We start from the raw sequence: 27,248 nt of genomic DNA, 5'->3' as shown, positions 1-27,248 counted from the left end.
GCCTACATAATAAATATTCAAGGTGAACACATTGGAAGCGCAACAAGTTTGTTACCGAACGCGTGATAATGAATCTAGGATATCCGATGCGTCAATAGTAAGCAAACTGGAAACATCCAGCTCATGCTTTGGGTAATTTACCAATATAGTAACGAACATACTGTGCAAGTGTAGCAAAATACCAAATATTTCTGACAGTTTTTAGTGGTTTTCTGTACCAATCGTAACGTTTATGTAGGTTTAACCAATACTTGTCTGATATGAAAAAGGTCCGCGATGTTAGCCATAAGAAAATGGCTTTACAAGCCAAAGGTAAGTTAATTTATTTCAGGAAGATTAGCCCATTTCAATTTGTACAAGTTGTAGCCTATCCTTTAGATGTAATTTAGTGTTACTGTAATCCTAGGCCTAACAGTTAACAGTTAGGCATAAACCTCAATAGGCCAGGTGTAACTCCTGAATATTCAATAAGGCCTAGGCCCAAATGTGTTGGGCCAAAGTATCGGACACATACACTTTCAAGTTACTCTCAGTTACACTTACATGGTTAATTTATGTCTTAGTTTGGCCTTAAATTAAACAATGAAAACTAAATTGGAAGCTGCTAGCAGTAGCAGATGGTAGGGCATAGCAATCCCAAAATAATTCTCAACCTTGTGAATGTCACATGTGAAGTTGTAAACCACAAGTGAGTCAGTTCAGATTCAACTTTGATGATCAGTATTTCCAACAAAGAAAGGAAAACAAAGGGGGAGGCGGTTGGGAGGTAGAGAAACTTACATGTAAAGTGAAATTATGTTCGTTTTGTAAAGAAGTAGGTATGTCTTTACTTTTTATGATGAAGCACTCTACCGAGCCTAGAATTGTGTGACTTAGTGTACAAGTTACAATCATTTTCCTATCTGCCATCTGGCCACCTATTTTGAATGAAAAGACCAAAGAATTATGAAAGCTTTCTCGATTATTTTCTTATAAATTGAAGTTGAAATCCTCTAGAATTGAAATTTAAATGCTTTTGTGAGATGAATTAAGGTTAATTAGATATTACTGGACTGTTTATTAAGTAACAACAGGACAGCTAATTGCATCATCAACATAGATTTTGCATGTTGTGGATAACATTTATAACACTGAGTACATGCTATTAGAAGTTTGGTCTAAATACTTAATTTTGTACTTGCCTGACGCAAAGTTTGAGTTTAAAATAAGGTGATATTCCTGCCAACCACAACACTGTGTGTCATTGAGTCACAGAGACCACTTTTGAGCTACAGTATGTTTATTTTGTTTTGTGAAAGTTTGGTAGGTCAGGTGGTAAAATAATTGCTGGACAGTAACAGTAACATCTTGGGAGTGGGGCCTCCTTTGAAAGCACATTACTCTGTACACTGTAGCTAAATTTAATATAAAATGCTGGAAAGTAACAAAATTTTGCTTACAGCTTAGGGCTAACATAATTTGCCATCAGAAACTAGCCAACAATAAACTCTAGCCACCAAAAGATCTAGCCATCGAAAGATGTTAACATACCATGACTCAGATATTAGTCAAAATGCCAATTGTCTTTTTGCCTGGCTGAAAGGTTGAAACCATCACACATTGAGGGGTCAAAAGTGAAACAATACTCTCTAGATTTTGTTAATTACATGATCAATCTCATTTCATTTTTGGTAAATTCAATGTAAAATTCTCTACTAAGGGAATTGTTTTGTGGCATCAGGAAACCCAAATTCTATCCTTCTTCACATGTCAGTTTTAGTTTTCTTGTGATTCTTGTTTTCAAAGTCTCATGATCAAACACATCATGAGATATTTTCATCTAATCTGTTGTCAAAACTAAAAAAACTTTTACATCAGATAACTTTCACTTCTGATGGTTTTGACATTAAGTGACTGATTAGGATAACTACTGTAGTTGTTGCATTTCACCATTTTCAGTGGACACAATAACAGAAATATATAGCTCTTGTACAACTATAAGCTATCTAATTTGTTTATATCTTTTATAGAAAACTGACTTCCATCCCCTTGGTAGGTTTTACTTTGCTGATTTAGACTTAGTAGATATTTCTAAGGAACTTGACAGTTTTGATGGACGCCAGGATCCCGAAAGATGTACTGTGTTGGTTAACAGGCTGCGAACATGTCAAGACAGAGTGCTTGGTAAGTGTCATTGCTCAACATGAGTGCATACGAAAACAGATCAACGTTTTGGACCTATCTTGTTACAATACTGTCTACCTTTTCATGTCTAACTGAGAGAATGTAAATTACACAATTGTAAGACCAATTTAAACCTGTTGGAAAGTTGGGACGAATGAAAAAAAAAATTATTTCACTTTAATAATGTTTACGACGTGCTATAAATTGCTCTTCTCCCAATCATTTTAGGGATAAAATTGCAAGTACATTGTTAAAAGACAAGGAATGCTTAAGTATTGCAGCACACAAATTAGGTACCAAATTTCATTTTTGCATGTAAGATCCATCTAGGGCCACCTCTGACATTGACAATTTACTGTACATAATAAAGATAGTACGCACCAGTACGCACCAGAAGCAGTTTTGATCTGTGAGTCCTTGAGTACATGCTACAGTATGTACAGTATATACTGTACTCTATAGGATTTTCTGTCCACAGTTATAATCACTTAGGCATGTTGATGTTACAAGTTTGGGTACAGTGTGTACTTCGATTTGACGATACTCTGTTCTCTACAATAACAAAACCTAGAAAATTGTGTCCGGCACCAGGATATAATTTAGTTCAAATTCAATTTAGTGTTCAAAGTTTGTGTTGCAGAATTTGAAGGCTCTGGACTTGCTCAGATTATTAAACTGTGATGATTCCTATGTTCACATTAAAGTGCTACAGTATCTTGGCAAAATGTCATGTGCATATATATATATAGCAATTTGACCATTTTGCATAGTAATTGGTGATGCAACACTTGATAAGAATTTTCCCACCTAGTCTGAGTCTACTGTATGATGTAAACTTTAAGCATACATGGATACATGCGTTACTGTACTGTATGTGTGGAAGACTGTTTTCATAATTTTTATTAATGTCAAGGAAATCACCATGTAGAAGATTTGACTGCTTCTGCTCTGTGTTCTAGTATTTGTAGCAGGATGCTGCTGAGAGTGGCACTGTGTCATTGGCTGTACGTACATACAGCATAGGAAGACTAACATTTGCCAGGATTATGCAATGTTTTTACAGGCAGTTCAAAAAGATTCCTGTAGTTGAAATAACTGTGGATGTACTGCAGATGTGATGTAAGTGAATGAAAGGAATTTTAGAACATGAGCATGATGAGTGCATGGCAGGATCTCCCGCCAGAGTTGTTTTCTTTTCTTAAACCATGCTGAGTCAAAGGTGCTACTGTGCAAACATAGAATCAATGGCAATGGGAAATTTAGAGTATGTTACTGTATGTAATGTTTGTTTTGCTTATCACAGCACAGACCTAGCTCTCCCCTTTCCCCTGTATCTCAGTAAAGAGAATTAGGTTTTGGTTTTACCATTTGTTTTTTTTCTTGAAATTTTCTTGAAGGTATAATTGAAGAAATTCTGCAAGATTCTCTGGGAAATGAAAGAGCAAGTAGAGAATTCAGGGCAAAGTTTCCAGACGACGTTTTACAAGAGACGCTAGGTGGGCAACTATGGTTCGGTGCTGAGGTGAGTTTATAGGTGACTTGGTAAAATGTTAATTTTTGTACATTGGTGTTACCTTAAAGAAAGGCACAGACCCAATCAACATTATTTGTCATAGATAACAACATCCCCAAAATAGCTCAGAAAAGTCTTATTCCTTGTAGGAGATATCACAGACTTAATGGTTCCTCACACACAAGTCTGATATCACAGATTTAATGGTTCCTCACACACAAGACTGATATCACAGACTTAATGGTTCCTCACACACAAGACTGATATCACAGACTTAATGGTTCCTCACACACAAGACTGATATCACAGACTTAATGGTTCCTCACACACAAGACTGATATCACAGACTTAATGGTTCCTCACACACACGACTGATATCACAGACTTAATGGTTCCTCACACACAAGACTGATATCACAGACTTAATGGTTCCTCACACACAAGACTGATATCACAGACTTAATGCTTCCTCACACACACGACTGATATCACAGACTTAATGCTTCCTCACACACAAGACTGATATCACAGACTTAATGCTTCCTCACACACAAGACTGATATCACAGACTTAATGGTTCCTCACACACAAGACTGAAGACTTGATCAAGTCTAAACATGACATCATCAAGCCATGTGTTCTTCAATTTTTTTGATTCATTTATAACAAAGTATATTTTCTACAAGTTTTGCAAATGGTGAATATAAAATATTGGAATAGCTCTTCACATGACCTCATTATGGGAAATAATTTCAGTGTCTGCACTGTCAACATTCTACGTCGAAAATATGAAAAGAAAAACGGAGAAAGTAAACCGTTTTTGAACAGATCGTATTGTAGTGGGCACTATGACATCACAGATTTACCTAATGACAGCACCCAGATGCAACATTTGAACTAGGTTATTTCCCAATCTGACAAAGATTTTGCTTAGCTGGTTTTCTTTTTGTGGGGGGGGGGTGGGAGGGGGAGGCAGTTAAAAGGATATATACTTGAACTCTTAAACATTTCAGGCTTTCTTAAATTTCTAGAACAATTATTAAATGCCTTGGTCAGAATGGTGCAATGTTTCTTGATCCAAAGTTAAACTAATCCAACGTTCTTTTAATTGATCATGTCTTCCTCGTTTATATCGATAAAATGTTACAAATGCTTTATATTTCAGTGTCTAGCAGCGGGGTCAGTCATTCTAAATCGTGAAATCGAGAGTGCAGCCCTGAGACCGCTGGCTAGGTTTCTGACGAGAACAATCGACAGTCTCAGGATGATTCTGAGGGATCACTGCTATAAGAACACCACTACCTACTCGACTAAGGTCTGTTAAAATTAGCATTTGCCTTGTAAATCTTTCGCTTAAAACTTTTTGTTTTTGATACTTTGCTTCTTTTAATCATTGTTTCCTGTTTCATCATTCCCTATGAGAGAGGAAAACACAATGAACCCCCTCTGAACTTTAACTTGGCTGCCTGTATAATACACTTAATGGATAGTTGGCACATTCAAATTCCAAACTTGGCACGGAAGTCAAGAAATTAAACATTTCATGTCCAACATGGAAATTGAGCAGAGTTGATCTTTATCTACAGGTGTGTGAGTTCCACTGTACCTTACCACATTAAACAGGGATAAATACAAACATCTTATAACCACAGTGTGCCCCAAGTTTGATCCGAGATTCAAAGAATTAACTTGCATTAAGTTAGAAAGAGATGTATTTTTAACTTATTTGCATCTTATAGTGAAGCTGCAAACAAACTAATGGGTGTTTTAGGGACAGAGGTTGTGTATGCATGGGGGGTGGGGGGAGGTGCTTGGGATTGGAAGTGAAGAAAGTCAATAGTTGTTTACTACTAAATAAATGTGAGATGTTGATTTGGCATTGAAAGCTGCCAGAGAAATTGAAACCCTCCCAATTTTCTCACTGCAGGTGAAGAATGCCCTTCAAAAATTTGACGAAGTGTTTGCTGAGTTTGAGCTAAGTTACGTAAGTGCAATGGTACCGGTCAAGAGTGCGCTGGAATACGACACCCTGCAGGATGTTATAGTCATGTTCTGTCAGACTCTTGAGAGGTGAGTGCAGATGAAGGTGACATCCAGAAATCATTTACTCTCATTTATATGTATGTAACACCCAACGGATCGATGTATCCGTCTGGTATAATTGAGAAAAGAGTGGACGACATGTACGTTAACCTTTCATTTATGTCATTCAGGGAGTCATTAATGGGGTATCGCCATATAACTAATTATGGGTGTTATGGAATAGCCAAAATGCTATGCACAATTGGCAAGTTGCTACCAAGATTTGGAGATGTAGCAGCTTTTGTTTTTCTTCAAAGGTGTCAGGATAATTTGTGACTTAAAGTGATCTAAGAATTCGAGATTGTTTGTGCTATTAATCACCAAGCTGTGTCAATTGTGTTTTTGCTCATACATGGTTCCCTCTGGACTGTCATTGTTGGGAGAAATAAAAAATGAGAGAGATAATTGGGATATGTGGGAGATGCCATTAGTTCAAGTACATGCTGGGTCAAAGTTACATAGCAGGTGCCAGATGGTAGAGACTGGAATTAAAAGATTGATAAACTGCGCACATCAGATTCAATTTGCTATGTTGGCAAAATGTTTTGAAAAGTATTTGAAAAGGAGAATAACAACTCTTCATCTCTTAAGTTTATACGGATGGTCTGTGATATTGTCATGGTAAATTTTTCTTGGAGAAGTTTACCATTTCTCTATACTATTTATAGTAATCTCCTTGATTTGTCCATGAAATTTGATTCAATCAAATTGATAGCAAAATTGGAAAAAAAAACTATGACACACTCTTAGATGTTTTCAACAAATGAAAGTAAATGACTCTAATAATAAGTAGTGATTGACATCTATTCAACCGTTCACCCGTTGTCTAGACATATTTTGCTGTAGTATAAATCACATGTTAAACACCAATTGGAAAGAAAAAAACATTCTATAAAAATTCTTTATTATTTGTTATTTTTATTATTAAAGGAATGTGTTAATGAATTGCAGTCGTTATGGAAATTTAGCATTGAATAAACATCGAATAAAAAGTGGGAAAAGAATGCTTCAAATCTCCAAATTCTGTTGTAGAATGGAATGTGTTTTAAGGTCCAAAACCTTCTTCCATGGCTCTTGATCCGTTCTAATATTCTTTGTCCTCATCCAGGGCCCTGACCACCGGTTTGCTGACCCAAGAAGAGGTTGATGATTACGAACCGGGCCTTATGGTCACAATACCGAGGCTAGCTATTCTAAGGTAAAAGCAGGCGTCCATTCAAAACTTTTACAAATCGATTTGGTTAAAATTCTTTGCTTTTTGGGACGGTTTGACATCCTTTCTCCTCTTTTTTTATTGTCCACAGCGGATTAGTAATATTTCCAGAAGGACCTCTTAACTTGGACACGAATCCTGATAATATTTCAGAACTTTTTAAACCATTTTACCAACTGCTGTTCAAAATTAGGTAAGAGGATAGTTTTGTCCATATCCAGGGTTGATGTACAAGTAATATATTGATATGTTTTTGTTTCCAGAGGCAACAAGAATCTATGTGATGGTGTGTGTGTTGGTATGTGTGTGTTCATGTATGTGTGTGTGATGCCTTGGCTTGTAAATTTTATAACTCAGTAAGTAGGTATGGTTGTTCAACTCAGTACTGGGTGTGTGGATACATCTGAGTGAGTAGAAGAACCCTATTGTTATCTGTGGCCATCAAAGGTCATTTGAGGTCAAATATTCCTATTGGTTGAGTTCACTGGTTTAGTCAATCATTTCTTTGTAAGTTCTCTGTCAGTCTCCTGTTTTTGGCTTCTAATGATGTGGAATGAGTCGTTTAATATGGAGAGGATTGGAGTGTCCTATAGTGTAGTTCAGGAGAGATGTTAGGGGATTCAATTCACTCTTCCAGCATTGATAGAGATCTATGGTTTAGCCCTTATTTACATTTTGTCTTATTCCGTCGTCCTACAGACAGTTGTTGAGGACTCTGACAACGGAAGAGGTCCACTTACTCGAGAAGGCTCTGTGCAGCAATGAACACTCTTGGGAAGATATCGAAAAGCAGTTAAATGAACTTCAACTTTCGTACGAAGAGAGCGGATCTTACTACGATGCCCAAAGCTACATTTCACCAGTGGAGAGTTCGGTCACAGAGTGCGAGACCGCCTGTAGCAGCGTACCATCGTTCAGCATGCTGGAGGACCGTCTGAGGGTCGAAGCCAACGACAGCTGGTGCGACGCCAGCGTGGGCGCTGCCAGCATGGAGGCCACCAGGAAATCTAGTCTCCCGCCATCCGGAACACCCATCCCCGATGCCGAAGTAGTATACTGCCATAAAGGCCATGCAAAGAGCGAAGGGATCAACATCCCCAGCCAGAAGAGAAGACGGCGCCGCTCCCAGCCGCCGGTGGTCAGTCCGGAATCCCTGGAGGTGGACACCTCTTGTAGGAAGAAGGGAACCGTACGGCAGACCTCCAGGCGGAAATCTTCAAGCGATAGCGAGAAGAGGGACGCAACGAATTGCAGACCGGAGACGGACGTGACCTGCAATGGTGTGGAAGCCGCTAGTGCTCCTTGCCAGACCGCCAGGACGACTGTGGAAAGAGAGGACAGTGGCTTGGGTACCCCTTCACACTGCTGTTCCATGGAGAACACCTCCCCCGAGTCCTGTCAGGATAACTTTGCGTGCGATGGGTCGGAAAAGGGGGACGGAGCCCCCCTCGAGGGGTTGATAGGTCAACCTCCTCAGGGGGACAAAAACATTGTTCAAAAGATGACGGAGACAGACGATATTTTCAGAGAGGACAAAAACACCAAGAGGAAATTGCCTCAGGTGGAATCTGCCGAGTTCAAACCGAACGGCGTCGATTCGTTTCTTCATTTTGGTAAAGGTCTAGCTAGTACTGAATTAAACACCACAGATAGTGTGGGCACAACCATCCACGACGTCTTTGACAATGAGATGGTCCACTCCCTGATGTGGGCCACCGTCGATAGTTCCGGCGACGCTTCCCATGAATCGGACAGCACATCTTCCCAGAGGTCACGCCTGAGGCTCCGCAACCCGTCGGGATCCAGCACAGGGTCCAACATACAAACCACCAGCGGCATGAACAGAGTCACGGGGCTGCTAGGGCTGGCGGCAGCGTCCAACAGGACGGGATCTACGGGGAGCAGCATGGGGTCCTGTGGCAGCACTTGCTCTTGCTGCTCCTACAGTGACGGCGAAGAGGAACCAGACTACCAGTGGGAATCAGATGACAGGTATGTCTTCCTTACTCACAGGGAAAACTATTCTGTGAACCCTAGTATAAATCATGACGATGTCCACTGACTGGTAATCCAAACCACCTGAGCACCCTTCATACATTTATACCTCTCTACCTTAGAAATCAGTTTTACCCACCTCCTCTCATTCCCAGTAGGTTCAGAACAAAGAGAAAAGAGTTGAATCCCATTGCCAGTAGATATCCATCTTTTTCATCAATTCTAACCAAAGTAGTAGTAGTCAAATTCTTCTAAGGGTGCATTATCCTTTTTGCATGACAGTCACTGTTGACATGCAGTGTCACTATATGTCCTGATTAATCCGGATTGTCCTATTGTTGAAAGGAAAATATACTGTCCCTCTGGATAACCAAAAGTGTCCTGGTATTCTAAAGGTCTTTGTGACATTCAAAAGTGTCTCTGTTTGTACGATACCCAAACTTTAAAAAAAAGTACAGGCAGAGTAGTACGCACCACAATACATGACCATTTTGGAAGCATCATAAGAGGCATTTTCAACACACAAACCATTATTGATGAGGACATACTAGCCCCAAAAGCTAGGCGGGAAAAGCCTTGTGACACTAACGTCAATGTAGCTATTACGTTATGTAATCATGTAAGTACTTTAGTTTTAACATTAGGTCAACATAACATTGTTAAGACCCAATGACTAACCTTCAGTTAGTACTAACGCAGTGTCCCACTTTCCATCCCGATATATCGGTAACCCTGTTTACATGTGAACCTTCTTCATCTTGGAAACCCCATTGGGTTTAGGTAAATATTTAAACTTGTGACTTGAGCATGCAAGCAATGAATGAGTAGAGACACACCCCTCCCTCTGCATAATTCATCAAAACTGTAGAAAATGAAAATGAAAGGAAATGTCAACCCGTACACATATCATGGTCTCATATAAATCCATACATACTATACTATACAGGAAATAATTTAGTGTACATTTTCTGAACAGCACTCTTTGAAGGCTGTGAACTTTGCCCTCTTATAAAATACTATGACTCCGTGTACAAACATCGCTATGCATCTTTGCGCTTGTACAGCAATCTTACATGGCATTTTGTGGTGCGATACCCGGATAAATCATTCACTGTGTACGTCATATGACAATAATAAAGGGGTAATAAAGCTGTCTAGATAACTGTCCGTTAAAATGCATTATTTGAAGATATGGATGTATTCCCTCCAGCAGCGATTCAGAATCAAGTCTGACCGACAATCCAGACGCGCAGGAGATCAAAATGGCGATCCAAGCAGCGGAAATCGCAGCTAGGCAAGAAGTCCGATCCCGTTTCTCCAGCTCCAGTGACCTGGTTCACCGTCTCTTTGTCTGCATATCAGGTAAATTTTGCCAACCGGGTTATACTTTGTTTTGTTTATTTTGCTATGATTTGTTTTGTTATGGAAGGATGTGCCCACATGATATGTGAAATGTAATGGATTACGATTACTTCAAATTTTATGATTACGATTACAATTATGTTTACGACTAAAATCAAAGGAATCAAAGGATAAGATTACTTGGGCATGTAGTCGTGATTACAATCATGACAATGTTGTCTGATTAAATGAATTTTCTGACTGTTTGTAAAGTGGATAAACGTCTTGAGCTCTTTCTATGTTTGCCTAGATGATCCCCATATGTTTTACATGTAGTGAGCTCTTAACTATTCCACAGGAATTGTAACACTTTATTTAGATAAGTTTGGTTTGGGTTTAATGACACTCTCACATCGTAGCTCATTTATACATGTAGGTGTCAAAAAGGGTATTGCAATGGAAATCAAAAGTAGAAATGCATTAACTCACAATTGCAGGTCAACCAAAGTGAAAACAGAAAAATTGCAAGGTTAGAGTGGAGTCATGTGAGACAAGAAAAACATTTAAAATAGAAACTGAGGGTAGAGAATTATGTTTTTAATTTGTGCAAACTTTGCAAAATCACAAAAGTTAAAATAATCAATTTGGAGTAAGGTTACTGTGTAAAACAAGTTTATATATTGATAAGAGAGATTAAACTTTCAATTATAACAAACAAACCGTAACACATTGCTGATGAGTTGAGAAATATCTACATCAGGAGTGGGCGACCTTTTTGAATGAATGGGCCAGATATAAGGGGTGAAAAATTGACTGGGCAGCTACTAACCAATGACCTGCTGTTGATTTCAAACCTTTGATTCCGAGGACTTTCAAGCAATAGGTGTGTGTACTTAATCTGTATTCACAAAAACATAATGTCAATACAGTACAGTTGATAATTAATGGGGATAAAAGGCCTACCTGACATCACCATTAGTGCCGATAATTTCTAAGCAGCCAGCTCGTTTTTTGTGATGATGTAAAATAGATTTTTTTGCTTTATTTTGAGACATCTCACAGGCCGCAAAAAAATCACTGGCAGGCCGCATGTGGCCCGCAGGCCGTAGGTTGCCCACCCCTGATCAATAACATATAATTTTCTGTGTGAAGAAAAAAATTAACCTGCTTTCAGTCACTAAACTTGGCATGTTAAAATGTTCAAATACACTACACTGTGAATCAAATGATGCCAAAGTTATTCCAAGTGCAACAAAATATAAAACAAAAGAAGAGACTCCATAATTATGACTGTGTGCTATGGCTAGTTCTAGAGTTTTGTTATCATTTATCACTAACTGGTGTACATGCCTGATATCATTAAGCACTAAACTAACAGCCTAATCCAATGATCACCTTCCCACACACTTCTTCTGTAATGAATATCATCATTGTCACATATGTAGGAATTTAAACAGGAATTGGAAAACCACAAGAAAGAATTCTAAATAAACAATAGTTGTAATTTACTGTAATACCTCTTTTTGTTATCATTGCCAATGTCATTGGTTACAAAGTTTTCTGGCAGAGTGCCCAAAACTAATTGCCAGAAGTAAAGACAGAGAAATGAAGATAAGAAACGTTTTTTCTACACATACTGTAGCTGCATGAGTATTAATGAGAATGCTTCTCAAAAGATTCAAGTTTGTCGTAATGAGTATGTAAGTCTGTAGTACTTGTTCATCCAGAAATATAGATACAATAAATGTCTAGCTTTCTTAACACTGAAAATATTATGCAGCAATTCTGTATGCTTTCAACACCCGCCCCCACCCCCACCCCCATTACCAAGAAAAATGAAGACCCCTTGTGCATGGTGTCATTGAAGTCTTCACTTCTTTAATTTTAGCAAATTTTGATTGATACTTCATTTGTAATCGTAAAGTATGATTATTTTGCCAAAGTATAATTTATTAAGATTCCTTTGCATTTTGATCGAAGTAATCGATTACTATTACTTCCAAAAAATGTAATCGATAACCCCAATCCTGATATTTCATTTATTGAATATATCTTGGACACTCTCAGTGCACCATTGCAATGAGTTTTGATGGATTGATGGATGTATTTGGAACACTCTCATGGCAACATATATAATAAATATAATTATGAGAAGTTTTTGTATATTGCTTTTAATGACACAACTCTGTCATGGCTTGAGTGGAGACAAACCCAGCAGGGATGTTGGCAGAATTCCCTTTACATGACGTCACCCTTTGCTAGTGTTTTACTCTGCTCTCAGACTGACAAAACTGAGGCAATGAGTAGTCCGGAAATGCAGATCATAGCAGGAGAACGCTATATATACGTATTGAATGTGCAGACTGCACCTGTTTGGCTGCATGCTGATTATGTCAAGCGATTTGTGATAGCAGCGTAACATTCCTCTACAGGTGTATCTTATTTAAGAAACATTCTTGTCCCCGTGCAGGGACGTAGCCAGGTGGGGAGCAGGGGGAGCGACTGCTCCCCCCCTTTCAGTGTCGATTTTTTTTTTTAAACTGTCGTTTTTTTAGCATGGTATTTTGTCAGTGCTCTTTTGATCTGGAATACTCGTCAGCTCCGTTAACTCGATTGTAATCGTAGTAACATTCACGCCTACTCATTCAACTATACTTACTTAGTTTGGTAGATGCAATTAGCTAAATTTAGCTTATAGCCAATTACAAGCCTACAGTTGGCCACTGCGTAATAAAATACATATTGCCTACCTAACAGCACTCTATGGAATGTCACGAACTGTGTGCACAACAACGTCGACAACGTTCGTTCTATGAGTCGTCGTAAGTTGTTGCACGAACAGCATGTTATGAAGCTAAGCTAGCAATCGTACGTGATACGCACTTCCTATAATAAGTATTACACTGCTAATACACTGCGATAACGATATTTGTTTTTAGGCCACTGCATATCTGGCTATATTACAAAATATGAAAGTTTATATTGTCCATCAGTTAAGTTCGTCAAATGTATTAAAGTCCAGACATTGGACAATAAACAAGAATCATCCTACTGGAAAAAATTGTAAAAGAGCACTCAGTGGCGGAGCGTCCATACAGTCAGGGGGGCGGATGCCCCCCCCCTGACGGACTCAAATGGACTGCTGGCGCCCTTTTCAGCTCTTTACCACTTTTTACTTATTCTAGATTATTGACTTTTTTATTGCGCTCTCATCTACTTATTGACATTTGTCACATTTTGTTGGTGTAATTTGGCGATGACACCTATTTATTCTTCGTTTATCTGCAAATTAGCCAGGCCCGGAAAGGGTCATTTCCGGCGATCTAGGGAGTATCTTTACTCAAAAATTGTCTGTACGCTACGCGCCAACCAGTGGTGGCGCTCCGCTTAGATTGTGTCGAAAGCGCCCCTACAGATCATTCTCGCCCATACTGACCAATACCCGTAGCTCCGCCACTGAGAGCACTATGTTTGTCTTTCTGATATATGTTTGTCTTTCTGATATATTATGTAAAAGAACATGTAAAAGAATTCAAACAGGAAACAAAATCTGCTGATAATGATATCATATGATCAGGGGCGTAGCCAGTATGTAGCACTGTAGGCCCGGGCCTACATTTTTTTGGCCAAGTTATCTTTTTTTTAAAAACACCCATAATTCAAATCGATAAGCTTGCTGGACGAGTTTAAGAGTATAGACAGGAAAAACTATTGAAATGAACGTAGCAAGAATATGGCTAAATTAGGTGACCTATTCTTCTGTCATCTATAGGCTGTCATTTCTATCGCGTGCCGTTTCATTCAACACTCTACCCGCCGAAAAAGACTAGGATCCGATCTTGTCAGTTTTTTAACATGTAGTTAAGAACCCGTTTACGCAGATAATATTTCAGTTGAGAAAACAGTTGAGAAATTTGCATCAGATGGCAATCGTCAGATAGCTCTCGCCTTCTCTTATTAGGCTAACTTAAACATTTACTAGCTACAGTTGTATCAAAGACAACTACTGGCTATAGTTGTATCAAAGACATTTCTGGCCTATCTTTGTATCTACAAGTATCAGAAGTTGAAAAGTTAGACTACTCTGTACACGTACCTTGCTAATTTTAATACATTATGTAGTATTGAATTACGTACTATTTTAACTCGTTTGTTTTTGGGATTAAAAGTAATATTGAATGAGGTGTCTCAAGTTAGCATGAGGCCAGGGAACCAGAATGAACACTCAGGAATGGCCGTTTCCGGCCATCTGGGGGGTTTGTAAAACCAAAAATTTTTCTTGTACGCTCCGCGCCAACTGAAGGTGGCGCTCCGCTCAGATAGTCATGCCTACAACTTTGAAAATCCATATCTATCGCAAAAAGTGCTCCCCCCCTTTCAAATTCCTGGCTACGTCGCTGTCCCCGTGTGTTGTCAGCTCAATATAAGGACAGAAATAATATTGGAATATTTGCAGAGGTCAAAAATCATGAAATGTAATGTTTTTGGTAATGCAATACAGTACAATGCGATACAGTGCAATGCGATACAGTGCAATACAGTGCAATGCGATACAGTACAATACAGTACAGTTTAATACATTACAGTACATTATAATACAATACAGTACAATATATATAATACATTTAAGAACAGTATAGTACAATAAAGTACAGTATAGTATAGTACAGTACCATACAGTACAATACAGTACAGTATAGTACATATAATACAATACAGTACAGTACGTTATAATACAATACAGTACAATATAATGCATTACAGCACAGTAAAGTACAAGAAAGTACAGTACAGTACCATACAGTACGATATAGTAAAATACAGTACAATATAATACAAGAAAGTACAGTATAGTACAATACAGTACAATATAATATAATACAATACAGTATAGAACATAACAGTACAGTACTACACACTACAGTACAGTATAGTAAAATACAGTACAATATAATACAATAAAGTACAGTACAATGCAGTACAATACAGTACAATACAGTATGGTACAAAACAGTACAGTACCATACAGTACAGTAAATTACAATACATTACAGTACAATACAGGACAGTAACACCATATGGGGTGTCTCCAATGTTCTGCAGTCTTTTCCTGTAGTTGGAAATATGTTCCAATTGTTGAATTGAATCATTTGGTTTGTGTACCTGTTCGATATTGACTTATCGCTCACTGGCTCAGTCAATTTTGTAGATTTTAGACTTGCATATATCCGTGTTTATAACTTCCTATTTGTCAGCATTCACCATATTTCAAATTGTGTACCAATGGTGAAGCAACTGGCAGATTCAGTTATATGAATATTACTCTCTTATTTCTAATGTGAGACAATGGTTGTCGTCTTGTCATTGACTGTATAAATGTCATGCTGTCATTTTCTCGTTCTACACAGGCGTGGCCGACCAGCTGCAAACAAATTATGCCAGTGACTTGAGAGGCATCCTGAAGACAGTGTTCGAGGTGTGCGCCGAGAATCCCACTTATCACGGTAGCCTGCCGCCGGAGACCTCCACATGGATAGAGGGGGAGGCGCAGGCTGCCAGCAACGGAGTCGTCGCACAGGATAAAGATCCAGCAGCAGCTGAAGGGGCCAGTAGACGGAGGAGACATAGGAGCAACGGGTCCAGGAACAGAGCACACTCTATGGAAGGTGAGACCTGTGGTATTGACCGGACAGGTGGAGTCACAGACTAGGTCATCAGTTCATAAAAAAAAAGTTTTACGTTAGACTTAAGCCGGCCACGCACACACTACTTGACTGATCACGACTCAACCGTCCTTGACCTAGTTTTCGATAGTGGTGCAGATCCCACAGCGTAAAATTGCCAAAACGAAGGACGGACACCCAGGATGACTCCTTTCTCGTTAAAGACCGATTCAAAATTACTTTGCTGTGATTGGTTACATTTGTTCAGGCTGGACAGTTTTCTTGTTTGTTCTGAGCCACCGCACACTACCAACTGCCAGTTTTCATGATTCATAAAGATGCGATGTAAAACTGCCAAGACGATGACCTGTTGTAGTCTTTAATCACACCGTCCACATTTTTCGCCGTAACGAGGGTTGCGTTGAGTCTTGTCTCGATCAGTCGGACAGTGTGCGATGGGCTTGAGGTAGACCTCACTAAAGTAGTGTGGTTGTTAGCGAGTGTGTGTTTGACTTGCATCGAGGGCGTCTTACAACAGTACTGCTTGCATGTTGATATGAGGTCAGACTGAGTCTTTTAAAGGCCATCTCATTCTGGCATGGAACAAACAAACCTTGGTTTCATAACAAGTATGAAATGCAAGTGCAATATGGAATGTAGCATCATAGGTCGTGTTTCATAGGAAGTGTTTCAAGCAAAGTATATTGGAAAAACTAGTATCAAGAGAAATCAAGAGGCATAACTAAATGATGAATTTGAAACCGAGACAATTAGCTTGTATAATATGAGAACATTTACCATTTGTATATTTGCAAAAATCCATAAGCCTATTTTTTACAACTGGGTAATGTAGTCAGCATTTCTTAATTGCCATCTCTTACAGAACCTCCTCCTTGGGTATCAGATGACAGTGTCAATAAATGTCTGGCTTGCAAGTCTACTTTCACAGTCCTAAGACGAAAGCACCACTGCAGAAACTGTGGGAAGGTAAGAGCAGGTCTGAAAAAGTGGAGTTTTAGCACAATATTAAAACAAGTACTGAACGTTGAAGAGCATCGAATATACGTGTGTTAAATGGAGTCGCATTACTATATATGTGTGTTATTAGTCCTTTATCGATGGTCCGGTAGTCATGTCCGAACTTTTTCTAACGGTTAAGTATTGTCGGAGAGCCAGCCGCTAAGTCTCGAGGGTTCCAATAGTTACAACCTATTCTTTTTATATTTGTTAGGGAGTAATAAATAGGGTGGAACAGTCAGGTTCAGGGTTTTCTTTCTCCTAGATTAGCTTAACAAGTTTTATGCGCCGGATTTAATTTGTCTTGATTAGATATGCTGGAGCCAGACAATTGGGAGATGGGAGATGGAGATGTAGGGGAATGAGGGAGGGTTACAAAGATGAGCCAAGAGTGAAGTCTCTGTCTCTTTAGCTGTCATTCGCAACCACGATGAGTAGAAGGAATAAACGAGGGGATTCGGTCTAACTGGGTCGTTTCATGGTCGCCCCCTCTCCTAAACAAAGAAAAGAACTAGACATGTGAAACGGATGAAGCAAAATTAAATCAGGACCATTTTTTGAATAATTTATCATGATGATTTATCGCCATCACTTTTAATCAGTAGCAGGAGCTCTCTGACATCAAAAACTGACTCAAAGTTGTTATCGTTTTGTAAATCTCTTTCAGATTTTCTGCGCTCGATGTTCAGCCAATATGGTACCTCTGCCGAGATTCGGACAGTCCAAACCAGTACGCGTGTGCAATAGATGTTACATGTTTCAGGTCACTCCATTTCAACCATAGGAGGTGTGCCTTGCATTCCTCCAGTAGTCTTGTAAATAGTAACCTTCCCTTTTGGTTAAAGATTCTTTGAGGCTGACCAGTATTTAATTCAGTTCGTGAGGTTGACAACGAGCCTGGAATAAATGTTTACTTTTTGAGTCCACCGAATCATGTAGTGTCCCCCTCCCCCCCCCCCCCAAAGATGCCCTTTAAAATAGCCAGGATATGTCAAAGGCAGGGTATGACCCTCTTCCTGAGAGGTTACTAAACTGTTTTTGTTTTAAGAGGAATACTCCCAGAAATATATGTTTGTTTTGTTACGTTATTATTTATACCAACCTAGTTGTCCTGAGACTTCAAATTGTGTCAAACTTGCTGCCTTTTGCCATTGAAGATTTACATAGTTTGGGCTTGACTAAGGATGTAGATATTAAAATATACAGTGGAAGTAACCTAAAGATATAGAAGAAAAGGGTAGCTTTGGCATTCACATGAACAAGTGTACCGAGAGTGCATTGTATAGTATTGAATGCATTTGAGGTTGCCCTTACATGTCTTTGAATGTATTTCAGCATAGCCCCCTCATCTATCTATCTATCTATCCTCTGGAAGTCAGTATAACTATTTTCTGCAATAAGTAGAACTTCCTCTGCCCACCAAGTGGTTATTTTTTCATTTCAATTAGTCTTCTATGGGTGAAGCCCTGTTCACACTCTTTTCAATCAACCACAAGGTTTGGCACGACACAATACGTTACAAACCAAAATAAAGTTGAAAAACTGTGTAAGTTTATGAGCCCATTAACACTACAGGCGATGCAATGCTATAAAATATATTTTTAACTTTTGTCATATGATAAATGTGTGTCAGACTGACGGTATTTTGATTTGACCGATATGAGCACAAACGTAATGTCCATATGCTTAAATGTTTGTTCCATATGTAGAGCAGAGTGACAATAACTAGTTCAATTTCATCCAAGGTGTTCAACATCTCGTACTGTTGCCACCACACGTGATGCCCAAAATTAAGGTCTACACCATGACTGTTGGTTGCAAGAGAGGTGACAACAAATATTTCCATCGGTGTCACATTTATCGCATCAACTCATCACACGTAGCATGAACACAGATTTTTTGTTTTGATCCTATCTTATCGTGTCATATCTTACACAGTGTGAACAGGGCTTTATGTTCAGAGCCGTCCCACAACAGAGTGGGACAATTTTGGTTTGTTTTTATCCTCCTTTTAGTTATCCACAAAGAGTACTTTATCCCATTCTTTAATCTTAAAACACCTAACATAGTTTGGTTTTACTTGGCTGCCAGGAATTTCATTCATCTTTCACACATTTCGGAAACAAACTTTCTAGTTTATATCTATCTCTCAAATGTGTCGAGCCCTAGATGCTCTTATTGGCAGAAGTACATTTTGTTTGGAAATAGCTTCCATTGAAATTTTATATTTATTTCAGTATCGTACCCAGGAAGGAATGTTTGGGGTTAAATTTTTATTTTCCCAGCACAGTTGGACAGAGAACTTTTTTTAGAATACCTCATCGGAACAAAGTTTTTTTCGCTTTTCTTTTTTCTAGACTGCCCTTCTATTGTTTATTTTTATCTTCTTTCACATTTAATAGCCTTTTTTTGGTGTTTTTTTGGCAAACTCTTTTAGGGACTAGCAATGTCAGCAATCAAAAGTTCACTCTTCAAGATAGTTCATCTTTAGAAAATCTTTTATTCTTTACTTTATTTTTGTAGGGTGGGCACAAATCTTAGCAGGTCTCATTTAACTTTCCACTTCTTCCCATCCTTAAAACTATTTCAAAAACCATGATTTTGTTCAAACGTGTCAAAATCGCTCATCATATAAAAAGGCAAAACTGAAGGTGGCATAAACCTACCGCTTATTGTCATCTGCAAGTTGAGTTTATTTGGTGTAAAATTATCAAAGTATCTTAATCTCCAACACACAATACTATGTGTACAGTAAGACACTACCCTCCAACCATCCCCACAAACCCGATCCAATAGGATGATACCAATGGGTGGTTCTCATTCCAAAAAAAAATAAAATAAAAGGGGGGAATGATTCAGATATTGAATATCAACAGCAATAGATATACATAGCACAATTTGACTCTAAAATTTAGAGGCTTATTAATAGTTAAACAAGAAAAACAAAAAAAATCATACCTCAAGTGCAAAAGTTAAAATTCTGTGCAAGAAATTGTTTAAGTTTCATAATAATCTCTCTTTCTCTATATACTTTTTTTTTTCTTCAATTTCTTTGATGTCTTCCTTGGTCATCATACAGGAATACTTTCTTCACCCCCTTATTTTGTACCATCACCCTCCCCCCCTCCTGTCCCCCATCCGTACCCCCTTCCTCCCCCTCTTCTCGATCTGAATTTAAAAGTCGTAATGCCTGTAGGGTGAGGATGCAATAACATGTAGATATCAAGAAGTATTAAGTTAGTAGTAAATGTAAAGTAATAGTCAGTACTTGTTAGTTCCAGGGTCATAGTGGCAGTTGAAACTTTCAATTGTCATTAGAAAGAAAAAAAAAAGGGGGGAAATATTCCATGACCTCATTCTTCCATAGCTTGGACAGTTGTCAAGTGACAACTCTAGTCATAACATTTACCCAGAATCTCTTGTATCGGTTTAAATATTGACAACGGCTGTAAAATATGTTCAGAAGAGCTTACAAATAGAACAAATACTTTGCTGAGCTAGGGCTCCACTCTGAAAATCATCAAAAGGGCTCATTTTCTGTTTTTCTGTCTTTGGTAATTCCTGCCTCAATATATGGTCATCGTGAATACATTAAGATGTAGTGTATTTCGTTTGGCCATGGGTGTAAAAAAAGAAGGGCTATGGTCTCCACTTTCTTCGATGCTGAGCAGATTATGTTTGCAAAATCCTTGTTTCAATTGACCCAAACCGTAAACGTTTGTCGTCTATGATTGTCTGTTTTGATAATATTCAAATTGCCAGTGGGTTTAATGCAAGAAAAACAATGACATAACAAAACAAAAATGGGTAAATCAAAATATCTGTCCTTTCTCATCACTACTCCTTCATTTTCCTGGACATATTGGGGTAAGGAAGGAGTGGGGGGGTGCATAATGCAGTAATAATAGAAAGTTACTAAAACGATTTTATTTTTAGTGCCTGATATTCTTATCTCTTTTCAGACTTAATGTTGAAACCTAGCATTAAGTGCCCTCTCTGCCCCCCACTTTCTTTCTCTCTATTAATCTATCTTTAACTTTCCTTAAAATTATTGTTTTCTTTCTTCCTTGTCTTTACAGTTTGTGGGTTATTTTTCAAGGGAAACTGTTATTCTTGATGCATGGCATAAAATGTCAGTCGGCCAGACGATAAAATTGAGATTTAATGTAAAAAGAAATATCATTTAGTAAACCCTAAAAGTTAAAATTGTTTGCCTTCATCCAAATAAAAATAAGTAGAAATTGAAGCAACTGAGATTTGTGTTTAAGCAATAGGAATGAATTAGTTAACTAGAAGCATTTAACCTCAGGTATTGAGTGGCAGTAGATACAAGTGGGACGTACTAATAGGGGAGCGATAGTCCTAGAGGGGGTCAATTCGATTAAGTCTTAGGTGATGGGGAGATTTCACCCTCTAGTTGATGTAATTGCCTTAATAGTTCTCTTCATTACATCTATGTAAAACTTGATTATAAATTTCAAGAATTTCTACTACCAGTGTACTGCAGATGACCTTTTGAAAGGAATTCTCTCTCCCTCCTCCCCCACCCATCCCGAGGTGCATAGAGCTATTTGAGGCACTGGGACAGGTGTAGCCAAATGAGAAGGGCAAAGGGGGGCTTATTCCCCCACCCCACTTGCTCCCTACCCTCCATGTTTGTCATGACAGCAGTGTAGTTTGTACTTTGTGCCATGGACTAATTTTCATAATGACAAGTATATTTAATATAGTATTTATACAATATATTCTCTGTCAACAGAGTCAAAGATGGAAGGCAGTTATCACTGCCCTCAGGGTGTTCTTGTTTTTTTTTGTTAAGCTTATCAAAAGAAAACAAGACAAAAATCTGTAAATTTTTTTCATTGAAATGAATAAGCAGAACCTTTTGTTGTACAATTAAATGCTTGTTTCATATGTGGAGTGGCTTCTAACATCAATACACAATACTGTCACAAAATTGCATTTTTGAGTAAAATGAGTATTGTTTTTGTTTTGCACTTTCTTTCAAGTTCTTCATTGCAAATTTTTCACTATCCAGCACCAGTGGCATAACAAGGAGCAAGCTGGCCGCCGATGCAGCAATAGAAATGGGTCCCCCCCCCTCCCAAGGAAAAGTCCACATTCACCCAAACATGGTTTTGTCCTTGGGTGAACTTATTTTGACAAATTTAGCACCTCTTGACATTCAGATATGACGGCACTCTCAACCTTTCTCTGTTGCAGAGAGGGGTTAATTTTTGTGGGTATCGGAAAGAACTTTTAAGAGATGTACGGAACAGTATTTAAGACATGAGGAAATTAGTCAAATTGTCTGATCTTAAGACTTGTCTATGACCTACGGTCCCTGACTGCTACCTCTACTTTGACGAGACGAAATAAACCTAAGAGGATAATCATTTCATTGCTGTAATGTTTATTGTTTAATGACACGGCTACAAAGATATGTACATACAAAAGTAAAAAAAAAAAAATAGCTGCTTCATTATGGAAGGCGGTGATTAGGTAGAAATAATATTGTGTATTATGTAAAATACAGACCTATATATGAAGTTACAGATACATGGACTTGCACAAATACAGACCACTTCATCTCTCTAAAACAAATAATGTGAAAAATTAAAATAAAAATTGTTACAAAAATCAAGTCTTGCATACAATTAAGGCATATACAACATAGGAACATTTAAAGTCTACTAGATACGTCTTCAGAGAAGCTGTTTACCTTTCTCATTAAAACTTAACATTGTTTCACAAAATTAAGGTTCGGTACTTCCACTAAAGCTTTCTTAATTTTATTATTCCTTAATATTATTTTCCTTGCATGTTTATACTCGTGTATAAAAGTCACTGGAGGAGCTTCAAAGGATAACAAATTTAAAAAATCATACAATTTTTTATTATTATTAATAATAAAGGGATAACAAAGTCTAACAACAGTTACACGCAGCTAAAACGGAACACACTGGTCCTACTTATATCTCAACAGCTTAATTGCTCCGAAGTTGACATATAAAAATGTTGAAGTTGATCTTATTTGGACGAGGTAATGCATAGGTCAATATAATTTTGATAATTGTGCAACTACCACCCTTCCACGACTCGGAAGTGAATGTTTGAACTTTGAAATAACTTTATCATACCTTACTAGCATAATAAAATATTTGAATAGCATCTGCAGTCACACAATTGAATTATTGTTTGAGGTAATAACCATTTAATATTTGAAGGAAAATAACAGCAGTAATTGTGTCTTCCATGTATGTCATCAAAGGTATCGTTCAATGCATTCATTCAAATAAAGTTAAAGCGACTGCAATCTTTTATTTTGATCTCAACAATGGAAAGAAGTGATAAGGTGGATCAATGTGCTACAAACAAAGTTTTCACAAGTTTTGAACTGAATGATTTTTGAAATTTTCAGACTTTGCTATCCCTTGAAGCTCCTCCTCCTGTTACATTCATACATGATTATATATACATGCAAGAAAAATTGCGTTTAAGACACAAGCAGCTGTTAAGTCTTGCCTTTGTCATCATTGTTAAGAATGATTTTGATACGCACTTGAAAGCAAAGTCACTTCCTTAGATTTGTGAAACATTGCATAGTTTGAAACTGTTATTTTTCTTTTTTTGCCCCTTCAGTTTAGAATTATAAAACAGAACTGTCTGACTTTGTACCAAACTGGTGTATAAACATAACAAAACCTATAAATGTGATTACAAAGAAGCCACATCTAAGTCAAGGTAAAGAAGGGTTTTTACTTAATCAAGGCTCAATGGAATTCTAATTCACTGAGTAATGGCGGCAGTCACCACCTATGAAGCAACAAAGCCCTGCATAATGAACTTTTTGGATCTGATGCTACTCCTAATTTAAACCTACAACTAAAAGATAAGTTTGATCTGGTCTCTCCTTTCAGCTGAAAAAGCATTGAGTTTACTTGCTATGATCACAGGATTTAACTTTCCAAAAATAAAAAAAACATTGGTGATTCAATGTCATAAACAATTTTAATTATGGATTATTAGTTAGTTTATTAACTGATAGACTAATTTGAAGGAGTACAAAACAACACAAAGAATAGATTACATCAAACACTTTGACTTGAATCAACCGCCAAAATAACCAATAAGAATTCTGAAAACCCTTTCAAGGACATGAACTTTGCAATGACAGAATTTGGTGGACAACTACCAAATGGGATGATAATGAACGGAAAACAAAATGAGACACTTATGTCACAAAATGAGACACTTTTGTCTCAAAATAAGACATTTGTCAAAAAATGTGACACTTATGTCACAAAATGAGAAACTTATGTCCCAAAATGAGACACTTATGTCACAAAATGAGACACTTGTCTCAAAATAAGAAACTTATGTCCCAAAATGAGACAATTGTCCCAAAATGTGACACTTATGTCCCAAAATGAGACACTTATGTCACAAAATGAGACACTTGTCTCAAAATAAGACATTTGTCAAAAAATGTGACCCTTATTTCACAAAATGATTCTACCTTAATTATAAGCATATGTCAATGTCTTTTTCTTGAACCCCCCAAATGGCTACCCAAACTAGCCACATGATGTTTGCCAAGAAGCACACATAATCTTCTGTCCTTGATTTGACCGAAATTCATGCTTATGTTTTCCAGTCGGAGAGAACTTTGAAAGACGCATCAAAAGTAGCTTTGAATTTTAAAAAAAGGGGACAAAAAAAAAACACGACTAGGAATATATACATCTAATATTTTTGGTCATGAGATAAAACCTTGTGAGTCCCATCTTATTCTACATGTCAGAGGTACACGGTACAATCTGTGACAAAAATGTTAGTAAGATGACAACTTGAAAGACTCTTTGAAGGCAAGAAACTAAAACGAAGGAGTCTTGATATCTGATGAATAATTCATCCACCAATACATGCATACCACAGCTGCGGTATTGGTATTTTCAATTTTCAAATAGTTCCAGCATTAACACTTATTGTACAAACAATGGACTTTTTTATTCTTTTACTTAGAACAAGTTCCAAATGGCAAGGTACTGCAAACTAACAAACAACAGAGTAGAAATAATATTGAATACTAAACAAATGAAAGTTATTGGCATACAGTTTTATCCCTAGTGTTTCTTAATATAATTTTGTCACATAAATCTCTGTTGATATTTCTTTTTTTCGTTATTGCAACTTACGACTTTTGGTATTTAAACAACTTTTACTTTGAACTTTGAAGCAGGTTTATTAGGAGAATTTTAGTAGATTGATAAAAGCAGGTTCATTCAATGCTTGCTTAGAGAGACAGAGGAAGGTGGAGAGAGATTAATAGGTCTCTATAGGTGACATAGTATACTACTGCAAACAACCATTTTGAAAGGTAATCATTTGGAACTTTAACAAAGCACTCTGAGCTTAATGGAAGATTAATAAAGGGCAGATGTCTGAATATCCATTTAAGTATATTACCTTAATAATCCTGTGACCTATATTACCTTAATAATCCTGTGACCTATATTACCTTATTAGTCCAGTTACATATATTACTGTATTAGTCCAGTTACCTATACTACCCCACTAATCTAGTTACATATATGTTAATTTTTATTAGTCCTGTTACCTGCATTACTCTATCAATCCAGTTACCTATGTCACACCTTTGTCAATCCAGTTACCAATATTACACCTTTATAACTCCTGTTACCTACATTACCTGATTAATCCAGTAACCTATATTACCTTTATCAATCTAATCATCATTCCTCATACCCAGTCAGGCATGCTTTTCCTCTTTCTGGTTTTAACACAATGCTAAAATGTACGCAACAGCAAAACTGTTTCATTTTTGTCCTGTTTTATTTTTCTTCTCCACTCAAAGCATACTTGTCCCTAAATCTCCCAGTTTTATATAACTGTAGGATTTGACCAATCTTTCCATTCAAGTATACTGCATCATACCATTTCCTTCTCTTCTATGCCTCTATCCTTTCCTTCCTGGCAAATTAATCCAGAATTGCATTAACTATTAGGAGGATTCTATCCAAGTTTCCTTCCATTTCACTTCACTCCATTGTGTTCCATGCCACACTGCCTTTATTTGGGACAAATTTATCCACAACTGCATTGACTGCTAGAGAAGGATTCCACCCATCCATCTATACTGCCTCATGCCTCTCTCATGCATTCCATACATTTCTATGTATCCTACGAGACAGGTGTCTACCGATGTCTCCATCCACATTTACTGACTTCACATCCCTCCCAAGATCCATTTGCATCTCTCTCACTCTCTGTTCACTAAGTTCAACTTATAATCGACTCTATCTGAAAAGATACGCAAAAATCCTATGAGCCCTTCAATCCAAGCATATTAATATTACATCATCTTCATCTGAAAGGTCACACTCTGTGAGGTCAATGACCTTGTCACATGTTTCTGTGACCTTTGGCCTGATCTCTGATCTCACACTGTCCGGCAGTTCAATTTTCACTCTGTTTACTTCGACTCTCTCTGTTTTGATTCGCATCAGGGGCAGACTGGGCTGCAGACTCACACGACATCTTTCTTCCAAGTGTCTCTCTTCCGCAACCAACACGGTCTCAGCCGTCTCTTTCGAGTTGTCCTTCGGCTCAGCTCTCTGTTTATCGTTTGGACCTTCGCTGTTATTAATGTCTCCCTTGGACCGGTCGACACTCATCGAGGTTTGACAGGAGTCGCTTGGTTTGGACGTCGGAGTCTCGATGACCTCTACTCCGCTCTTGACCTTGCTAACGTTGAGGGTTTCTCGGTTCTGTATCGTATCTCTCCCAGTCTCGAGGTCTGCTGCATCTCCAGTCGTAGCTTTCTCTCTCTCCACCTCATTTGATCCTCCATCCTCCTCCACGGATGGCGCATCCTCTTCCTCTTCCATCTCGACAGTGCTGTCGTCGTCGTCTGATGGAAGAGACGCGGCATCCGTCTGAGATGAGATGTGGTGCTCCGGTAGTTCTTCGTATCCTTCGCCCAAACTCTCCCCGTTCTCGGTTCTCAAGAAACTGAAGAGGCTTGCCTTTCAAAGAGAAGGAGAAAACACACCGCAAAGGGTTATTACGTTGGTTCTTCCAGAACTAAAAGAAACAACCTTTCTTCTCTCTGATTTAGCTTATTGAGTTATGAAGGATCGTACATGAAATATTATCAGGATTTATTTCTCTCATGAAATGATCTATGATCTTCTACTATGCACAGCCTTGCAAAGGTCATAACTGAAGGGAGGCTTAC

The 27,248-nt window shown here is 38.0% G+C and overlaps 2 protein-coding genes across 3 annotated transcripts in view; one reads left to right on the top strand and one right to left on the bottom strand.

Annotated features, from left to right (window-relative positions):
- The first annotated feature begins 116 nt into the window (after positions 1–116).
- LOC139967619 (lateral signaling target protein 2 homolog) lies at positions 117–21,949 on the top strand. 2 transcript variants are annotated; one of them, XM_071971582.1, is made up of 12 exons: positions 117–312; positions 2,010–2,163; positions 3,561–3,685; positions 4,842–4,991; positions 5,604–5,746; positions 6,867–6,956; positions 7,063–7,164; positions 7,671–8,963; positions 10,177–10,328; positions 15,716–15,973; positions 16,854–16,957; positions 17,655–21,949. In XM_071971582.1, the coding sequence occupies exons 1-12, from the start codon at positions 277–279 to the stop codon at positions 17,769–17,771; spliced, it is 2,724 nt and encodes a 907-aa protein (XP_071827683.1). In that variant the 5' UTR covers positions 117–276; the 3' UTR covers positions 17,772–21,949. The 2 variants fall into 2 exon arrangements, with proteins under 2 accessions (XP_071827683.1, XP_071827684.1); XM_071971583.1 differs by having other exon boundaries at positions 118–312; positions 10,180–10,328.
- Positions 19,513–27,248, bottom strand: part of LOC139967616 (uncharacterized) — a 33,951-nt gene continuing 26,215 nt past the window's right edge. The window contains exon 19 of the mRNA XM_071971578.1: positions 19,513–27,036. Within this exon, the coding sequence (XP_071827679.1) occupies positions 26,344–27,036 (693 nt within the window). The 3' untranslated portion in view covers positions 19,513–26,343. The remainder of the gene's footprint in view (positions 27,037–27,248) is intronic.

This window comes from Apostichopus japonicus, chromosome 5 (genome assembly GCF_037975245.1).
Source record: "Apostichopus japonicus isolate 1M-3 chromosome 5, ASM3797524v1, whole genome shotgun sequence".
In the NCBI taxonomy this organism is placed as follows: Eukaryota; Metazoa; Echinodermata; class Holothuroidea; order Aspidochirotida; family Stichopodidae; genus Apostichopus; species Apostichopus japonicus.
This window is presented reverse-complemented; position numbering and strand designations above follow the sequence as displayed.

Excerpts from the sequence above, each read along its gene's own strand:
- LOC139967619 (XM_071971582.1), top strand. The coding sequence starts at position 277 with ATGTTAGCCATAAGAAAATGGCTTTACAAGCCAAAG. Across the intron at positions 3,686-4,841 it reads AACTATGGTTCGGTGCTGAG|TGTCTAGCAGCGGGGTCAGT; the intron begins GTGAGTTTATAG and ends TTTATATTTCAG. Across the intron at positions 10,329-15,715 it reads TCTCTTTGTCTGCATATCAG|GCGTGGCCGACCAGCTGCAA; the intron begins GTAAATTTTGCC and ends CGTTCTACACAG.